Source organism: Oncorhynchus nerka, linkage group LG27 (genome assembly GCF_034236695.1).
Source record: "Oncorhynchus nerka isolate Pitt River linkage group LG27, Oner_Uvic_2.0, whole genome shotgun sequence".
In the NCBI taxonomy this organism is placed as follows: domain Eukaryota; kingdom Metazoa; phylum Chordata; class Actinopteri; order Salmoniformes; family Salmonidae; genus Oncorhynchus; species Oncorhynchus nerka.
This window is the reverse complement of record NC_088422.1, coordinates 79,479,750-79,496,598: the sequence shown is the minus strand read 5'-3', so window position 1 is coordinate 79,496,598 and position 16,849 is coordinate 79,479,750. Positions and strand designations below refer to the sequence as shown.

The 16,849-nt window shown below is 46.3% G+C and overlaps 1 protein-coding gene across 1 annotated transcript in view; it reads left to right on the top strand.

Annotated features, from left to right (window-relative positions):
- Positions 1-16,849, top strand: part of LOC115112490 (TOX high mobility group box family member 3-like) — a 75,222-nt gene that overhangs the window by 34,255 nt on the left and 24,118 nt on the right. Inside the window, exon 2 of the mRNA XM_065012041.1 lies at positions 10,937-10,990. Coding sequence (XP_064868113.1) covers positions 10,937-10,990 — 54 coding nt within the window. The remainder of the gene's footprint in view (positions 1-10,936; positions 10,991-16,849) is intronic.

Here is a 16,849-nt window from a genome sequence, read left to right as displayed (position 1 = left end):
AGTGTGTAAGGGACAGAGAGAGTGTGTAAGGGACAGAGAGAGTGTGTAAGGGACAGAGAGTAAGGGACAAAGAGAGTGTGTAAGGGACAGAGAGAGTGTGTAAGGGACAGAGAGTGTGTAAGGGACAGAGAGAGTAAGGGTGTAAGTGTGGGACAGAGAGAGTGTGTAAGTGTAAGGGAGAGAGAGAGAGTAAGGGGGAGAGGGGGAGAGTGTAAGGGACAGAGAGAGTGTATAAGGGACAGAGAGAGTGTGTAAGGGACAGAGAGAGTGTGTAAGGGACAAAGAGAGTGTGTAAGGGACAGAGATAGTGTGTAAGGGACAGAGATAGTGTGTAAGGGACAGAGAGAGTGTAAGGGACAGAGAGAGTGTGTAAGGGACAGAGAGAGTGTGTAAGGGACAGAGAGAGTGTGTAAGGGACAGAGAGAGTGTGTAAGGGACAGAGAGAGTGTGTAAGGGACAGAGTGTGTAAGGGACAGAGAGAGTAAGGGGAGAGGGGGAGAGTGTAAGGGACAAAGAGAGTGTGTAAGGGACAGAGAGAGTGTGTAAGGGACAGAGAGAGTGTGTAAGGGACAGAGAGAGTGTGACAGAGAGTGGACAGAGAGAAGGGACAGAGAGAGTGTGTAAGGGACAGAGAGAGAGAGTAAGGGGGAGAGGGGGAGAGTGTAAGGGACAGAGAGAGTGTGTAAGGGACAGAGAGAGTGTGTAAGGGACAGAGAGAGTGTAAAGGGACAGAGAGAGAGAGTAAGGGGGAGAGGGGGGGAGAGTGTAAGGGACAAAGAGAGTGTGTAAGGGACAGAGAGAGTGTGTAAGGGACAGAGAGAGTGTGTAAGGGACAGAGAGAGTGTGTAAGGGACAAAGAGAGTGTGTAAGGGACAGAGAGAGTGTGTAAGGGACAAAGAGAGTGTAAGGGACAAAGAGAAGGGACAGAAGAGTGTGTAAGGGACAGAGAGAGTGTGTAAGAGACAGAGAGAGTGTGTAAGGGACAGAGAGTGTGTAAGGGACAGAGAGAGTGTATAAGGGACAGAGAGAGTGTGTAAGGGACAGAGAGAGTGTGTAAGGGACAAAGAGAGTGTGTAAGGGACAGAGATAGTGTGTAAGGGACAGAGATAGTGTGTAAGGGACAGAGAGAGTGTAAGGGACAGAGAGAGTGTGTAAGGGACAGAGAGAGTGTAAGGGGGACAGGGAGAGAGGGAGGGACAGAGAGAGTGTGTAAGGGACAGAGAGAGTGTGTAAGGGACAGAGAGAGTGTAAAGGGTAAGGGACAGAGAGAGTGTGTAAGGGACAGAGAGAGTGTGTAAGGGACAGAGAGAGAGAGTAAGGGGGAGAGGGGTAGATAGTGTAAGGGACAAAGAGAGTGTGTAAGGGACAGAGAGAGTGTGTAAGGGACAGAGAGAGTGTATAAGGGACAGAGAGAGTGTATAAGGGACAGAGAGAGTGTGTAAGGGACAGAGAGAGTGTGTAAGGGACAGAGGGACAGAGTGTGTAAGGGACAGAGAGAGTGTGTAAGGGACAGAGAGAGTGTGTAAGGGGGACAGAGAGAGAGAGTAAGGGGAGGGGAGAGTGTAAGGGACAAAGAGAGTGTGTAAGGGACAGAGAGAGTGTGTAAGGGACAGAGAGAGTGTGTAAGGGACAGAGAGAGAGTAAGTGTAAGGGACAGAGAGAGTGTGTAAGGGACAGAGAGAGTGTGTAAGGACAGAGAGAGTGTAAGGGACAGAGAGAGTGTGTAAGGGACAGAGAGAGTGTGTAAGGGACAGAGAGAGTGTGTAAGGGACAGAGAGAGAGAGAGTGTGTAAGGGACAAAGAGAGTGTGTAAGGGACAGAGAGAGTGTGTAAGGACAGAGAGAGTGTGTAAGGGACAGAGAGAGTGTGTAAGGGACAGAGAGAGTGTGTAAGGGACAGAGAGAGTGTGTAAGGGACAGAGAGAGGGACAGAGAGAGTGTGTAAGGGACAGAGAGAGTGTGTAAGGGACAGAGAGAGTGTGTAAGGACAGGAGAGTGTAAGGGAGAGAGTGTGTAAGGGACAGAGAGAGTGTGTAAGGGACAAAGAGAGTGTGTAAGGGACAGAGAGAGTGTGTAAGGGACAGAGAGAGTGTGTAAGGGACAGAGAGAGTGTGTAAGGGACAGAGAGAGTGTGTAAGGACAGAGACAGGGACAGAGAGTGTGTAAGGGACAGAGAGAAGAGGGACAGAGAGAGGGTAAGAGGGGGGAGAGTGTAAGGGACAAAGAGAGTGTGTAAGGGACAGAGAGAGTGTGTAAGGGACAGAGAGAGTGTGTAAGGGACAGAGAGAGTGTGTAAGGGACAGAGAGAGAGAGTAAGGGACAGAGAGAGAGTAAGGGGGAGAGTGTAAGGGACCGAGAGAGAGAGGTAGAGAGAATGAGAGAGAAGGAAAGATGGGAGACAGATAGACAGAGAGAAAGAAATTCACTTTAATGTTACTTCTTGTGTAGTCCTGGACCAGCAGTCAGTTAGTTCTTATGGGAGGGAACAGTCTGCTGTTCTGTGGGAGTAATGATTTTTAGCTTTAAACTGAATTACGGATCGATTCCTCCTGCAGATCAGAACTCAGCTTGTGAGCTGACTGTGTGGACACGCTGTGCACTGGAGTCGCTTTACAAATTGACTGCCGAACACATAGTGAGGTATATATATATCTATATGTGTCAGCTTGGCACTGCATGTATGGGGGCATGCTGGTGGTGAATAGCCCCTATAATCACAGGAGGGTCCAGCTGCAGACTGTTTACCCTGAATTGGGTGGTAAATGAGCATGTATTTGGTGAGGAGGACCCAGGGAATCAGAGATGGGTGTTTACCCAAGCTGCAACTGGCCTGGTGGAGGTTGGGCAGTAGGGAAAGTGTTCCATTTGTATTGCTAGTCTTGGTCTCCTTCCCTTCTGCTAAATGAAAGGGACAAAGCTACAGTGGCTGGCATCTTAAAGGAAATATTAAAATAAATAAAAACAACAGAGCAAATTACTTATGGTTATACTCTGGACTGAACTGGATGCTAGTGTAGTTGCAAGTTGACTAGTGTTTTATCCTTCTTACAGAAAGATGACTGGACTGGAGAACACATTAGCATAAGCATCATGTCCTGGAGAACAGAGGCTATGCTGTGATTACTGAGCTCATAGTTGAACTGTAAAATTGCTTGTCAGCAGCTGATATGTTTCTGGCAAATGTCTGTTCTAGATTGAATTCGTTTTTGGTGTTTCTGTGAGGAGGATGGAGGAGGAACACAGTCAAGGTGCTTACCTGCTGTCAAGCAGGTACTGATACTGATGGCTTTGGATTGTATTGTGTAACCTAAGTAGCCTATATTCTGCTCATTCTGTGTCTCGTCCATCACAGAGTAGACATTGTTTTCTTTACATAGCCAATCACTTATTGTGAGGTCATTTCATTTTGATTTATTCACGAGAGTCAACTTTGGAATTGAATAGTCTAAAGTGCAGATGGAAAAGGAAGATTCTAGACCCTTTGTATTACATTTAGTATGGAATTTTGCAGTCCAAGACTTGAGCGGAAAGAAATACTTGATTTATTCTTACAAAATTTGGTTTTCGATGTCTTTTCTCTCTGTTCATGCTCTTGTGAATCTGGACTGTATGTTGACCAAACCAGCGCAACAGTCCAAGCTGACTATACCAAACAGTTACAGTGGGGAGAACAAGTATTTGATACACTGCCTTGCAAAGCATGTAGAGGCTTGTTATTTTTATCATAGGTACACTTCAACTGTGAGAGACGGAATCTAAAACAAAAATCCAGAAAATCACATTGTATGATTTTTAAGGAATTTATTTGCATTTTATTGCATGACATAAGTATTTGATACATCAGAAAAGCGGAACTTAATATTTGGTACAGAAACTTTTGTTTGCAATTACAGAGGTCATATGTTTCCTGTAGTTCTTGACCAGGTTTGCACACACTGCAGCAGGTATTTTGGCCCACTCCTCCATACAGACCTTCTCCAGATCCTTCAGGTTTCGGGGCTGTCAAGATTTTCTATTGGCTAGGCCACTCCAGGACCTTGAGATGCTTCTTACGGAGCCACTCCTTAGTTGCCCTGGCTGTGTGTTTCGGGTCACATGACCTTCTCCCATTCCTCCTCTGGATCATCCAGATGGTCATTGGCAAACTTCAGATGGGCCTGGACATGCGCTGGCTTGAGCAGGGGGACCTTGCGTGCGCTGCAGGATTTTAATCCATGACGGCGTAGTGTGTTACTAATGGTTTTCTTTGAGACTGTGGTCCCAGGTCTCTTCAGGTCATTGACCAGGTCCTGCCGTGTAGTTCTGGGCTGATCCTTCACTTTCCTCATGATCATTGATGCCCCACGAGGTGAGATCTTGCATGGAGCCCCAGACCGAGGGTGATTGACCGTCATCTTGAACTTCTTCCATTTTCTAATAATTGCGCCAACAGTTGTTGCCTTCTCACCAAGCTGCTTGCCTATTGTCCTGTAGCCCATCCCAGCCTTGTGCAGGTCTACAATTTTATCCCTGATGTCCTTACACAGCTCTCTAGTCTTGGCCATTGTGGAGAGGTTGGAGTCTGTTTGATTGAGTGTGTGGACAGGTGTCTTTTATACAGGTAATGAGTGGAGAACAGGGGGGCTTCTTAAAGAAAATCTAACAGGACTGTGAGAGCCGGAATTCTTACTGGTTGGTAGGTGATCAAATACTTATGTCATGCAATAAAATGCTAATGAATTACTTAAAAATCATACAATGTGATTTTCTGGATTTTTGTTTTAGATTCCGTCTCTCACAGTTGAAGTGTACCTATGATAAAAATTACAGACCTCTACATGCTTTGTAAGTAGGAAAACCTGCAAAATCGGCAGTGTATCAAATACTTGTTCTCCCCCCTGTATCTTATTTTATCTCCACATTTATGAGCAGCCTCATCTCGGAAGTTGATAGGCATGAAGTCAGAAACAGTGCAATGCTTGAAGCACAGCGAAGAGCTGCTGGCAAAACCCACAAAAATGCTGTTTGAATGTATGCTTACGAGCCTGCTGGTGCCTACCACCACTCAATCAGATTGCTCCATCAAATCATAGACTTAATTATAACATAATTACACACAGAAATATGAGCCTTAGGTCATTAATATGGTCGAATCCGGAAACTATCATCTCGAAAACAAAACGTTTATTCTTTCAGTGAAATACGGAACTATTCCGTATTTTATCTAACGGGTGGCATCCCTAAGTCTAAATATTCCTGTTACATTGCATAACCTTCAATGTTATGTCATAATTACGTAAAATTCTGGCAAATTAGTTCGCAACGAGCCAGGCGGCCCAACTGTTGCATATACCCTGACTCTGCGTGCAATGAACGCAAGAGAAGTGACACAATTTCACCTGGTTAATATTGCCTGCTAACCTGGATTTCTTTTAGCTAAATATGCAGGATTAAAAATATATACTTCTGTGTATTGATTTTAAGAAAGGCATTGATGTTTATGGTTAGGTACATGTTGGAGCAACGACAGTCCTTTTTCGTGAATGCGCACCGCATCGATTATATGCATGCAGGACACGCTAGATAAACTAGTAATATCATCAACCATGTGTAGTTAACTAGTGATTATGATTGATTGATAGTTTTTTATAAGATAAGTTTAGTGCTAGCTAGCAACTTACCTTGGCTTCTTACTGCATTCGTGTAACAGGCAGGCTCCTCGTGAGGCAGGTGGTTAGAGCGTTGGACTCGTTAACTGTAAGATTGCAAGATTGAATCCCTGAGCTGACAAGGTAAAAATCTGTCATTCTGCCCCTGAACAAGGCAGTTAACCCACTGTACCTAGGCCATCATTGGAAATAAGAATGTGTTCTTAACTGACTTGCCTAGTTAAATAAAGGTGTAAAAAAAAAAAAAACGGGCCAAATCGGCATCCAAAAATACAGATTCCGATTGTTATGAAAACTTGAAATCGGCCCTAATTAATCGGCCCTAATTAATCGGCCCTAATTAATCGGCCCTAATTAATCGGCCATTCCCATTAATCGGTCGACCTGTAGTGGAAAGTCTTTCCAAATAAAAACAATCCAATGAACTACTATGGTATTTACAGTACATGGAGAAAACAAATGCATCTCAGCAAATGAAGATGTAAACAATTTCCCCTCCTCCTCTTCCAGCTCTCACAAAGCTCATCATAGCACTATAATGTGAGAGAAGACTGCCAATTGCAAAGGATTGGGTATTCTTTCCCTTCTCAAAACACAGAGAGAAATTAAATGCATCTCTTCATCTGATTCAATGTGAGGAAAGCTTAATGCTTTTCTGTCTCTCTCTATGAGTGTTTTCTCAGACAGTACAGCATTTACAGCCTTTTCACGGCAGGATCAGGATCATGTAAGCTCTTTAATTCTCTGTTCTCTGAAACATTTATTGAAGAAAGAAATGTGCTGCTGGTGCAGATAGAGAGGAAGTGGCTGGGAGTGAAAACACTAGGTAGATGGCCGGTCAGTCAGTGTGTTTGCTCTGTCGTTTCTGTTTCTCTCACACCGTCGAGGCTCATGTTACACAGAGCTCCTTTGGCCATGGATCCAGTCTGTTTATAAAAGCCTTCTATCCCAAGGCTATTTTAAAGCTCTACTCTACTCTACTGCTGCTTGTTCCCCTCTGCCAGATAGAGCCTTTAGGAGATAGAGAGAGAGAATGACAGAGAAAGAGAGATTGGGAAAGAGAAAGAGAGACATCACTTGTTTTTCCAAACATGCTGAGCTTGGAGCTTGAATGTGAGGGCTGTCTAATGCTTTGTAACAGGTTTGCCTGGCCTGTTGCTGCTGTGCTCCTATGTTCCTACAGATTTTTCACCCCCAGTTCCCTGGTTCATGTAAGAACACCCCATGATAACATTTCTGTAACATTTACTCTGTCATGTTCGGGTGATAATACCCCAGACAATCTTAGTTCCACCAGTGTCAGATTTCACTGCTGCCAAAAAGCTTCCTGTGTAACATAGCGTGGTTTGGTTTTGTCCTAACGAGGACTGTAGCAGGCAGAGTTTGTTCATCCATCCTGCTCATCTCATCATTTTAACTACAGAGCGCTTATTGTCTGCTCTGACCCATTTTAGTGCAGGCTCTGCCGTCAGCTGCACAGTCCTTCCAATCACACTTAATTTCATCTGGCATTTGACTCAATCAGAGCCGGCCGTGAAACATGAACATTAAACGCCGGCGTTTCACCAAATGAATTGGGAGCAACAATATAACAATAACAAGATGTTGCTACTCGCTGTCCACTGAGGATGTGGCCAAGCGACTGCCACGGTAGGGTAGAGCTCTTAATGGTCAAGATTGATTCTGGTGGCTGGGGACCATTTCCAATGGTGTTGGTAAGAGACTAGTATGTGTCCCAAATGGCACCCTATTCATTTTATAGTGCACTGCTCTTGACAAGGGCCCAAAAGTAGTGCACTACATAGGGCATAGGGTGCCATTTGGGATACAGTCTAGTTCTCAGGGGAGAGTTGGACTTGTACCCAATGTGCCCTGGAACTGGAAGCACAATAAAACACATCTCATGGAAATGGGACAGTCTTCCTAAAGAGTTTCACAATACTAATTAATGGCCTTTCCTTATTGCAGTGTTTTCACTGAAGCTAATTTACTGGAACTCAGGCCAGCATCAATTGTTGTTGGTTGTTTTCCTATTGTCTCACCTTAGAGCGTGGTGTTTGTGTTATTGAGGTATAAATTCACCATGTGTTGGGAGCACACACCACAGAGGCGGTAAGTTTACAGATCTTAATTTGATCTGTATTGTCACAGCAAAATAATCCTGTGCAAAAGGATTTTAATGTTTAGTCCATAATGTTGCTTGATCGGTGGTTAGGGTATTAGCTGGTCAAAATTAGGCTACATGAAATGTGGAATACTGTTAATATAACCACGTGTTAGTGCTGGTTTTCAGTGAATTTGTGTATATCATGAAGCTCGTCTGCATTTTCTGCGGCACTGAAAAATATTCAGCATAAAAAGAGTGATCAAATTAAGATCCTGCATCTGTATGTTGCAAGTAGTAATTGCATTGGGAAACAGTTGGATGTTGATGACGTTAATGAATAACTAAACACTGACAACCAACACACTACCTGCATGCTCTGGGAAGACATAGCCTACCTCCGCATCAGTTCTTGCCGTTAGAAAGCCCACAATAACAACAAAATGTATTCACCTCCTTAGATCCTTATGTTCCCTCTCCATTTCCCACAATGTTCAGAGTTCTCTTGGTTCCAGAGCTATTGTTTGTTCACCCCCTAACGTCTCACTTACCAGAAAAAAACCCAGGGGGGTTAGGAACAGAGGTAGCACTGCACAAAACCTTCCTATATCTTCCCACATCAACACAATGTTGCCTGTGTTTCAATAGAGAGAGATATCTCTGAGGATTCAATTTGTAATCTAAAAGAAGAAGGGGACAGTGTAACACTTCACAGATAAGCCCAGGCTGCGTTGAGGTTAATTACTAGCCGAGTGCTGCTCAGAATGCCAGATATGTGTGTGTGTGTGTGTGTGCTTCTCAGAATGCCTGACCATAGAATACCCTGGCCATGTCAGGTCTGAAAATACAGAAGGGGGAAGGGAGGACCGCTCCTTATTGACAGAGGTTTCACAGTTGAGGTTATCTGCAACTCTCTGTGTGTGTGTGTGTGTGTGTGTGTGTGTGTGTGTGTGTGTGTGTGTGTGTGTGTGTGTGTGTGTGTGTGTGTGTGTGAACCCCAGTGCTCAGATGCAGTTCAGTGGGACAGCTCCAGGTAAAGAGGTCTACAAACGGGTTGTGTTGAATGTATCAAACCACCTGCTTTGCCAACTGCTAGTGGGGCTTGTGGCTTCCCTTCTCATTGGTGCATTACACTGTTAACATTGCTGCTGATTCTACACGCTCTCTCTCCAAGGCATAGGCTAATTAATGGATACCATTCGTAGTTGATTAGCCGCAGTTCTTTCCGTAATTACATTCGCATACTAACCACTCACAAGAAAACGAGGGGAGAAAAAAACAAAGGAGTGGAAAATAAATGAATGCACTTCTCATCTCGCTCTGATCTTAATTTGTTTCCACTATTGTTTGGCTTCCGCTTAAGATAAGAAACCATTTTTTTCTCTCCCTCTATATTTGAGTTGTTCCACTTTCATAATGTTTCACTAGAATGACTTTGTAATAATTACACAAAACGAGATTATTCCAGTGCTTTGTGCAAATGGAGAAAGTGTCTCACAGAGGGAGGACTCATGAAGACACAAACCTCTTCCCCTCTTCCTCCCTGCCCGGTGTAGGCTGGGGTTTGTGGGGTTTGTGCTGCTGCTGTAGCCTGGTCACAGAGGGAGGACTCATGAAGACACAAACCTCTTCCCCTCTTCCTCCCTGCCCGGTGTAGGCTGGGGTTTGTGCTGCTGCTGTAGCCTGGTCACAGAGGGAGGACTCATGAAGACACAAACCTCTTCCCCTCTTCCTCCCTGCCCGGTGTAGGCTGGGGTTTGTGCTGCTGCTGTAGCCTGGTCACAGAGGGAGGACTCATGAAGACACAAACCTCTTCCCCTCTTCCTCCCTGCCCGGTGTAGGCTGGGGTTTGTGCTGCTGCTGTAGCCTGGTCACAGAGGGAGGACTCATGAAGACACAAACCTCTTCCCCTCTTCCTCCCTGCCCGGTGTAGGCTGGGGTTTGTGGGGTTTGTGCTGCTGCTGTAGCCTGGTCACAGAGGGAGGTCTCATGAAGACACAAACCTCTTCCCCTCTTCCTCCCTGCCCGGTGTAGGCTGGGGTTTGTGGGGTTTGTGCTGCTGCTGTAGCCTGGTCACAGAGGGAGGACTCATGAAGACACAAACCTCTTCCCCTCTTCCTCCCTGCCCAGTGTAGGCTGGGGTTTGTGCTGCTGCTGTAGCCTGGTCACAGAGGGAGGACTCATGAAGACACAAACCTCTTCCCCTCTTCCTCCCTGCCCGGTGTAGGCTGGGGTTTGTGGGGTTTGTGCTGCTGCTGTAGCCTGGTCACAGAGGGAGGACTCATGAAGACACAAACCTCTTCCCCTCTTCCTCCCTGCCCGGTGTAGGCTGGGGTTTGTGGGGTTTGTGCTGCTGCTGTAGCCTGGTCACAGAGGGAGGACTCATGAAGACACAAACCTCTTCCCCTCTTCCTCCCTGCCCGGTGTAGGCTGGGGTTTGTGGGGTTTGTGCTGCTGCTGTAGCCTGGTCACAGAGAGGTGCATTGTGCTCTAGGGCCCAGCTGCTAGTGCATAATTCTTCATTCTGTGTCCCATTGTTCCTACCTGTCAGCATGCTTGTGTCTCAGAAGAAAGGAAGTGGCAGCCATTTTGCTAGGAGGGCTGTGTGTGTGGGTTTAGGGGGCTCGTCATGAACGCAAAACACAGCGCTGTTGCTATTTCTTAACTAAACTAAAGGACACATTTTGTAATAGCTCATCTAGCTACACTTATCACCTCCATTCATGCTTGCCTTTCACCAATCCAAAAAACCACAACCGCTCCATGTCCTATTGGTACTCTCCCAACATCTTTTTTTAGTTCCTTGGCAGCATCCTCCTCCCTTGGGTTACTTGAAGTTAATAACCTGCCAGAGCATCTTGATACTTTGCTTTGTGATGCAAACCCATGCTTAATTACCATCTCATAAGGCATGAATTTCATTATTCCAGATTCCAGATTTTCATTACCTTGCAGTGAATTGGCTACAGCTTCTCAAAAGACATATTTCTACTATGTGACAATAGAGCAATGTCACCCAAGCAGAAACAACTAGGACTAAACTCAACACGTAAATGTGAAAAACGTAAACGCAAGTGACACTAATTGAATGGATCTGTGAAAGGAAATATCTCTGTGACACTGATTTGACATAATCTTGGTACGAGGCCAGAGGTATAATGATGATCTGTTCTCTTCTCTTGCAGTTTGCCAACAACAACAACTACATGAACATGGCAGATGTAGCTGGTGGTGGTGATGTAAGTATCCCTTCTCCACTTTTCTCATCTATCCCTTCACGTTCTGATCTCTTCTCCACGTTCTGATCCCTTCTCCACGTTCTGATCCCTTCTCCACGTTCTGATCCCTTCTCCACGTTCTGATCCCTTCTCCATGTTCTGATCCCTTCTCCACGTTCTGATCCCTTCTCCACGTTCTGATCCCTTCTCCACGTTCTGATCCCTTCTCCACGTTCTGATCCCTTCTCCACGTTCTGATCCCTTCTCCACGTTCTGATCCCTTCTCCACGTTCTGATCCCTTCTCCACGTTTTGATCCCTTCTCCATGTTCTGGTCCCTTCTCCATGTTCTGATCCCTTCTCCACGTTCTGATCCCTTCTCCACGTTCTGATCCCTTCTCCACGTTCTGATCTCTTCTCCACGTTCTGATCCATTCTCCATGTTCTGATCCCTTCTCCATGTTCTGATCCCTTCTCCATGTTCTGATCCCTTCTCCATGTTCTGATCCCTTCTCCACGTTCTGCACCCTTCTCCATGTTCTGATCCCTTCTCTATGTACTGATCATGCCAAGGCCAACATTGGCGATGTAGGGAAGTCAATGAATCGCGCCATCACTCACAAAACCACTCTCTGTCTTGCCTGGCAGTTCCAATGCCTTGAATGTCATGTGGCATGACTTTAGAAGTGTCTGAATGATCTGTGTATGTTATGGTAAGGGCACATAGAGTAGGTTTGGGACTACTTCTGATGAGCTGCCGAACTCACATTTCATGTCCCTCTGAGCGTTGGTGACTGAGGATTCAACAGTGTGCTAAATATACCAGTGTAGTCGACCTCCACCCTCTCTCCTGCCCTGTCATTAGGAAGAAGTGCACCAAAAATAGCCATCATCCATCCACAATAGTTCAAAACAGAGCAATCTCATACAGTTTAGTGTACCAGGGTGCTGTCTAAAGAGAGACTGATCTAGCCTGCTCTCTCAACCATGTACCAAGCAGCCACAGTATTGCCATAGAGAAGATGAAAACAGATGCCTTTGTAATGTTACACATCACATCTTTCTCCATGGTTGAGAAAGCTATTGTTTCTTAACTCATTTGCTCAATGGTGATGCTACTCAGTCATGCAGATACAGTACAGCCGGGACTGCACAGACTGACGCAACTACAAAGCTTTCATAGAGTCTTATAGGGAGATGTTTCATTTGCCAACAAATTTGCTAAAACTTAGTGCATCCATCCTCCATGTCCAGGGGCTGCTGAGGCCAAAGAAATATAATTACTTGAACCGGCATCCCCATGCAACTCAATGTGCCATGGTCAAAGGGTCTTTTTTTTAACCCAATCTAGTTACTCTACTTCTATGGCTGAGACCCGCTGTGGTGAGGCGAGTGGAGTCCACACCATCACAAGCTGTTCAGAGATCATTCAGCCCATGCTGTGAAAGCCCAGTGTGGCTGGACTGGCTGGGTGGGGGCTGTTGGGCGGGTGGTAGGGCGAGGGCAGGAGAGTTGATAGAACAGCCAAGCAGCTCATTTGCATTTGATCAAAAGGAGCAACTGTTTCCAGTGTTATGGCGCAGATGGCATTGTACTTCAGCCCACATTTTGTGTGTGTGCGCGCGTGCGTGTAGAGAGCGATATAGAAAAATATGTCTGAGTGTAACCACAGACAGAGCACCGATTATTTATTTTTTCTAATGAAAAAAAAAGGATTGGAGTGTGTGAAGTATTGTTTCTTGTAACCTGAACTGGGGGGAAATTTAAGTGACTTTCCACTTTGAATTGTGTAATTTCACACTAAAATGAGATTTCTCTCTACTGTAACGCTGTATTAATCAAGTTAATGTGACAGGCCTTGGCTCTGGGTGCACTGGAAGAGAAAGCTTCTGGACCAGCACCAGCCAAAATGGATCTGGCTCCATGATGAATGAGTGACTTTAACAGCAGCTAAATATATACAACTGCATTCTGCATAGACAATTGAGGCTAATGGTAATTGTAAAAAAAACATCCAGTTCTCTTGCAACTGTATAATGCAGACCACTGAGTCATCTCTACACAAACACTACTGGCTATTTACTCACTGGTATACTAAAACTCAGAGAACATCTTTAAATTAGCCAATATGCTTATTCAAATAGATTAAACAATATTAGATACTTAGATGACTAGTGTATCAAAATAAGCCAATATGCTTATTCAATAGATAAAATAATGTTGGATATGTAGATGGCTGGTGTATCAAAATCAACCAAAACGTCATATGTAACAGATAAAATAACATTGGATATTTACTGTAGATGGCTGGTGTGTTATTATTCTGAACTTACAGAATTAGATAAGATGACCTTGGTGTGCTCCTGTTAAAACACCCATCCTGAGGATTGACTGCTCTCCTTAGAGAGTATGATACTGTACACCGGGATTCAATTCCACTCAGCGTTGGGTATCACTTCTCCCTTCCAATCAAATTAGACAAGACTAATGATCTATGTAGAAATGGATTCGAGATGGTTACACATTTGAAATGTTGATTACGGGCCCACTGTGATGTTATCATTTGAGTATCTTTATGCTCCTCTGCCTCTCTAGATGTTGGAAACTGGAGTCTCAATCCTGGCTCTATTGATCCCGGGGCCTATTATATTCAGTAATTGCATGGCTCTGCCTTTAACAAGTCTTGGTTATTGCATCAGTGAATTGGATTACAGAAGTTTATTGAAAGGCTGGAGATATTGCCTCAAAAGCTTTTTCTTGCTGCTGTCTTCGATATTGGGAGTGAGAACACCATACATGTTCTAGATATGTTATGCAGGTGAGTGAGGACCCAAAAGCGGTTTAACAGAAACAGAGTCTTTTAATGTCCAAACACAGGGAAGACATAAATCCTCTTCAGATGTATCGGTTGACAAAATAGACAACCCGCAGAGAGGGCGACAAATAAATCATAAAGTCCTCTGATCTTTACAGGAGAGTCCCCTTCTAGCAGCAGAGGAGAATAGCAGGGTTAGCGGCAACAGACTGCTGGTCTCTCCGGGTAGGCGTGGGTTGTAGAGGACAGAGGTACCTGATCACACGTAGCATCTGATGAAGAGGCAGATTACGACAGGACGGGACAAGGGTGAAGCAAATGAGAATCTGACAAAGACAGAAGCAGAAACAGAGAGAGAAATAGAGACCTAATCAGAGGGAAAAAAGGGAACAGGAGGGAGAGAGTAAACGAGGTAGTTAGAGGAGATGAGGAACAGCTGGGGAAAGGAAAGGGAGAGAAGGTAACCTAATACGACCAGCAGGGGGAAACGAAGTGAAGAGAAAGAACAGGAACAAGACATAACATGACAATACATGACAGTACCCCCCCACTCACCGAGCGCCTCCTGGCGCACTCGAGGAGGAAACCTGGCGGCAACGGAGGAAATCATCGATCAGCGAACGGTCCAGCACGTCCCGAGATGGAACCCAACTCCTTTCCTCAGGACCGTACCCCTCCCAATCCACTAGGTACTGATGACCACGGCCCCGAGGACGCATGTCCAAAATCTTACGGACCCTGTAGATAGGTGCGCCCTCGACAAGGATGGGGGGAGACGAACGGGGGCGCGAAGAAAGGGCTTAACACAGGAGACATGGAAGACCGGGTGGACGCGACGAAGATGTCGCGGAAGAAGAAGTCGCACTGCGACAGGATTAATGACCTGAGAAATACGGAACGGACCAATGAACCGCGGGGTCAACTTGCGAGAAGCTGTCTTAAGGGGAAGGCTTTGAGTGGAGAGCCATACTCTCTGACCGCGACAATATCTAGGACTCTTAGTCCTACGCTTATTAGCGGCTCTCACAGTCTGCGCCCTATAACGGCAAAGTGCAGACCTGACCCTCTTCCAGGTGCGCTCACAACGTTGGACAAAAGCCTGAGCGGAGGGGACGCTGGACTCGGCGAGCTGGGACGAGAACAGAGGAGGCTGGTACCCGAGGCTACTCTGAAAAGGAGATAGCCCGGTCGCAGACGAAGGAAGCGAGTTGTGAGCGTATTCTGCCCAGGGGAGCTGTTCTGCCCAAGACGCAGGGTTACGAAAAGAAAGACTGCGTAAGATGCGACCAATAGTCTGATTGGCCCGTTCTGCTTGACCATTAGACTGGGGGTGAAAACCGGAAGAGAGACTGACGGAAGCCCCAATCAAACGGCAAAACTCCCTCCAAAATTGAGACGTGAATTGTGGACCCCTGTCCGAAACGGCGTCTGACGGAAGGCCATGAATTCTGAAAACATTCTCAATGATGATTTGTGCCGTCTCTTTAGCAGAAGGAAGCTTAGCGAGGGGAATAAAATGAGCCGCCTTAGAGAACCTATCGACAACCGTTAGAATAACAGTCTTCCCCGCTGACGAAGGCAGTCCGGTAATAAAGTCTAAGGTGATGTGAGACCACGGTCGAGAGGGAATGGAAAGCGGTCTGAGACGGCCGGCAGGAGGGGAGTTACCGGACTTAGTCTGCGCGCAGTCCGAACAAGCAGCCACGAAACGACGCGTGTCACGCTCCTGAGTGGGCCACCAAAAACGCTGGCGAATAGAAGCAAGCGTACCCCGAACGCCGGGGTGGCCGGCTAACTAGGCAGAGTGAGCCCACTGAAGAACGGCCAGACGAGTAGGAACGGGAACGAAAAGAAGGTTCCTAGGACAGCGCGCGGCGACGGAGTGTGAGTGAGTGCTTGCTTTACCTGCCTCTCAATTCCCCAGACAGTCAACCCGACAACACGCCCCTCAGGGAGAATCCCCTCGGGGTCGGTGGAGGCTACTGAAGAACTGAAGAGACGGGATAAAGCATCAGGCTTGGTGTTCTTAGAGCCCGGACGATAAGAAATAACGAACTCGAAACGAGCGAAAAACAGCGCCCAACGAGCCTGACGCGCATTAAGTCGTTTGGCAGAACGGATGTACTCAAGGTTCCTATGGTCAGTCCAAACGACAAAAGGAACGGTCGCCCCCTCCAACCACTGTCGCCATTCGCCTAGGGCTAAGCGGATGGCGAGCAGTTCGCAGTTCCCACATCATAGTTACGTTCCGACGGCGACAGGCGATGAGAAAAATACGCGCAAGGGTGGACCTTGTCGTCAGAATGGGAGCGCTGGGAAAGAATGGCTCCCACGCCCACCTCTGACGCGTCAACCTCGACAATGAACTGTCTAGAGACGTCAGGTGTAACAAGGATAGGTGCGGATGTAAAACGCTTCTTGAGGAGATCAAAAGCTCCCTGGGCAGAAACGGACCACTTAAAGCACGTCTTGATAGAAGTAAGGGCTGTGAGAGGAGCTGCCACCTGACCGAAATTACGGATGAAACGACGATAGAAATTCGCGAAGCCGAGAAAGCGCTGCAGCTCGACACGTGACTTAGGGACGGGCCAATCGCTGACAGCTTGGACCTTAGCGGGATCCATCTTAATGCCTTCAGCGGAAATAACAGAACCGAGAAATGTGACGGAGGAGGCATGAAAAGAGCACTTCTCAGCCTTCACATAAAGACAATTCTCTAAAAGGCGCTGGAGGACACGTCGAACGTGCTGAACATGAATCTGGAGTGACGGTGAAAAAATCAGGATATCGTCAAGGTAAACGAAAACAAAGATGTTCAGCATGTCTCTCAGTACATCATTCACTAATGCCTGAAAGACAGCTGGAGCGTTAGCGAGGCCGAACGGCAGAACCCGGTATTCAAAGTGCCCTAACGGAGTGTTAAACGCCGTTTTCCACTCGTCCCCCTCCCTGATGCGCACGAGATGGTAAGCGTTACGAAGGTCCAACTTAGTGAAAACCTGGCTCCCTGCAGGATCTCGAAGGCTGAAGACATAAGGGGAAGCGGATAACGATTCTTAACCGTTA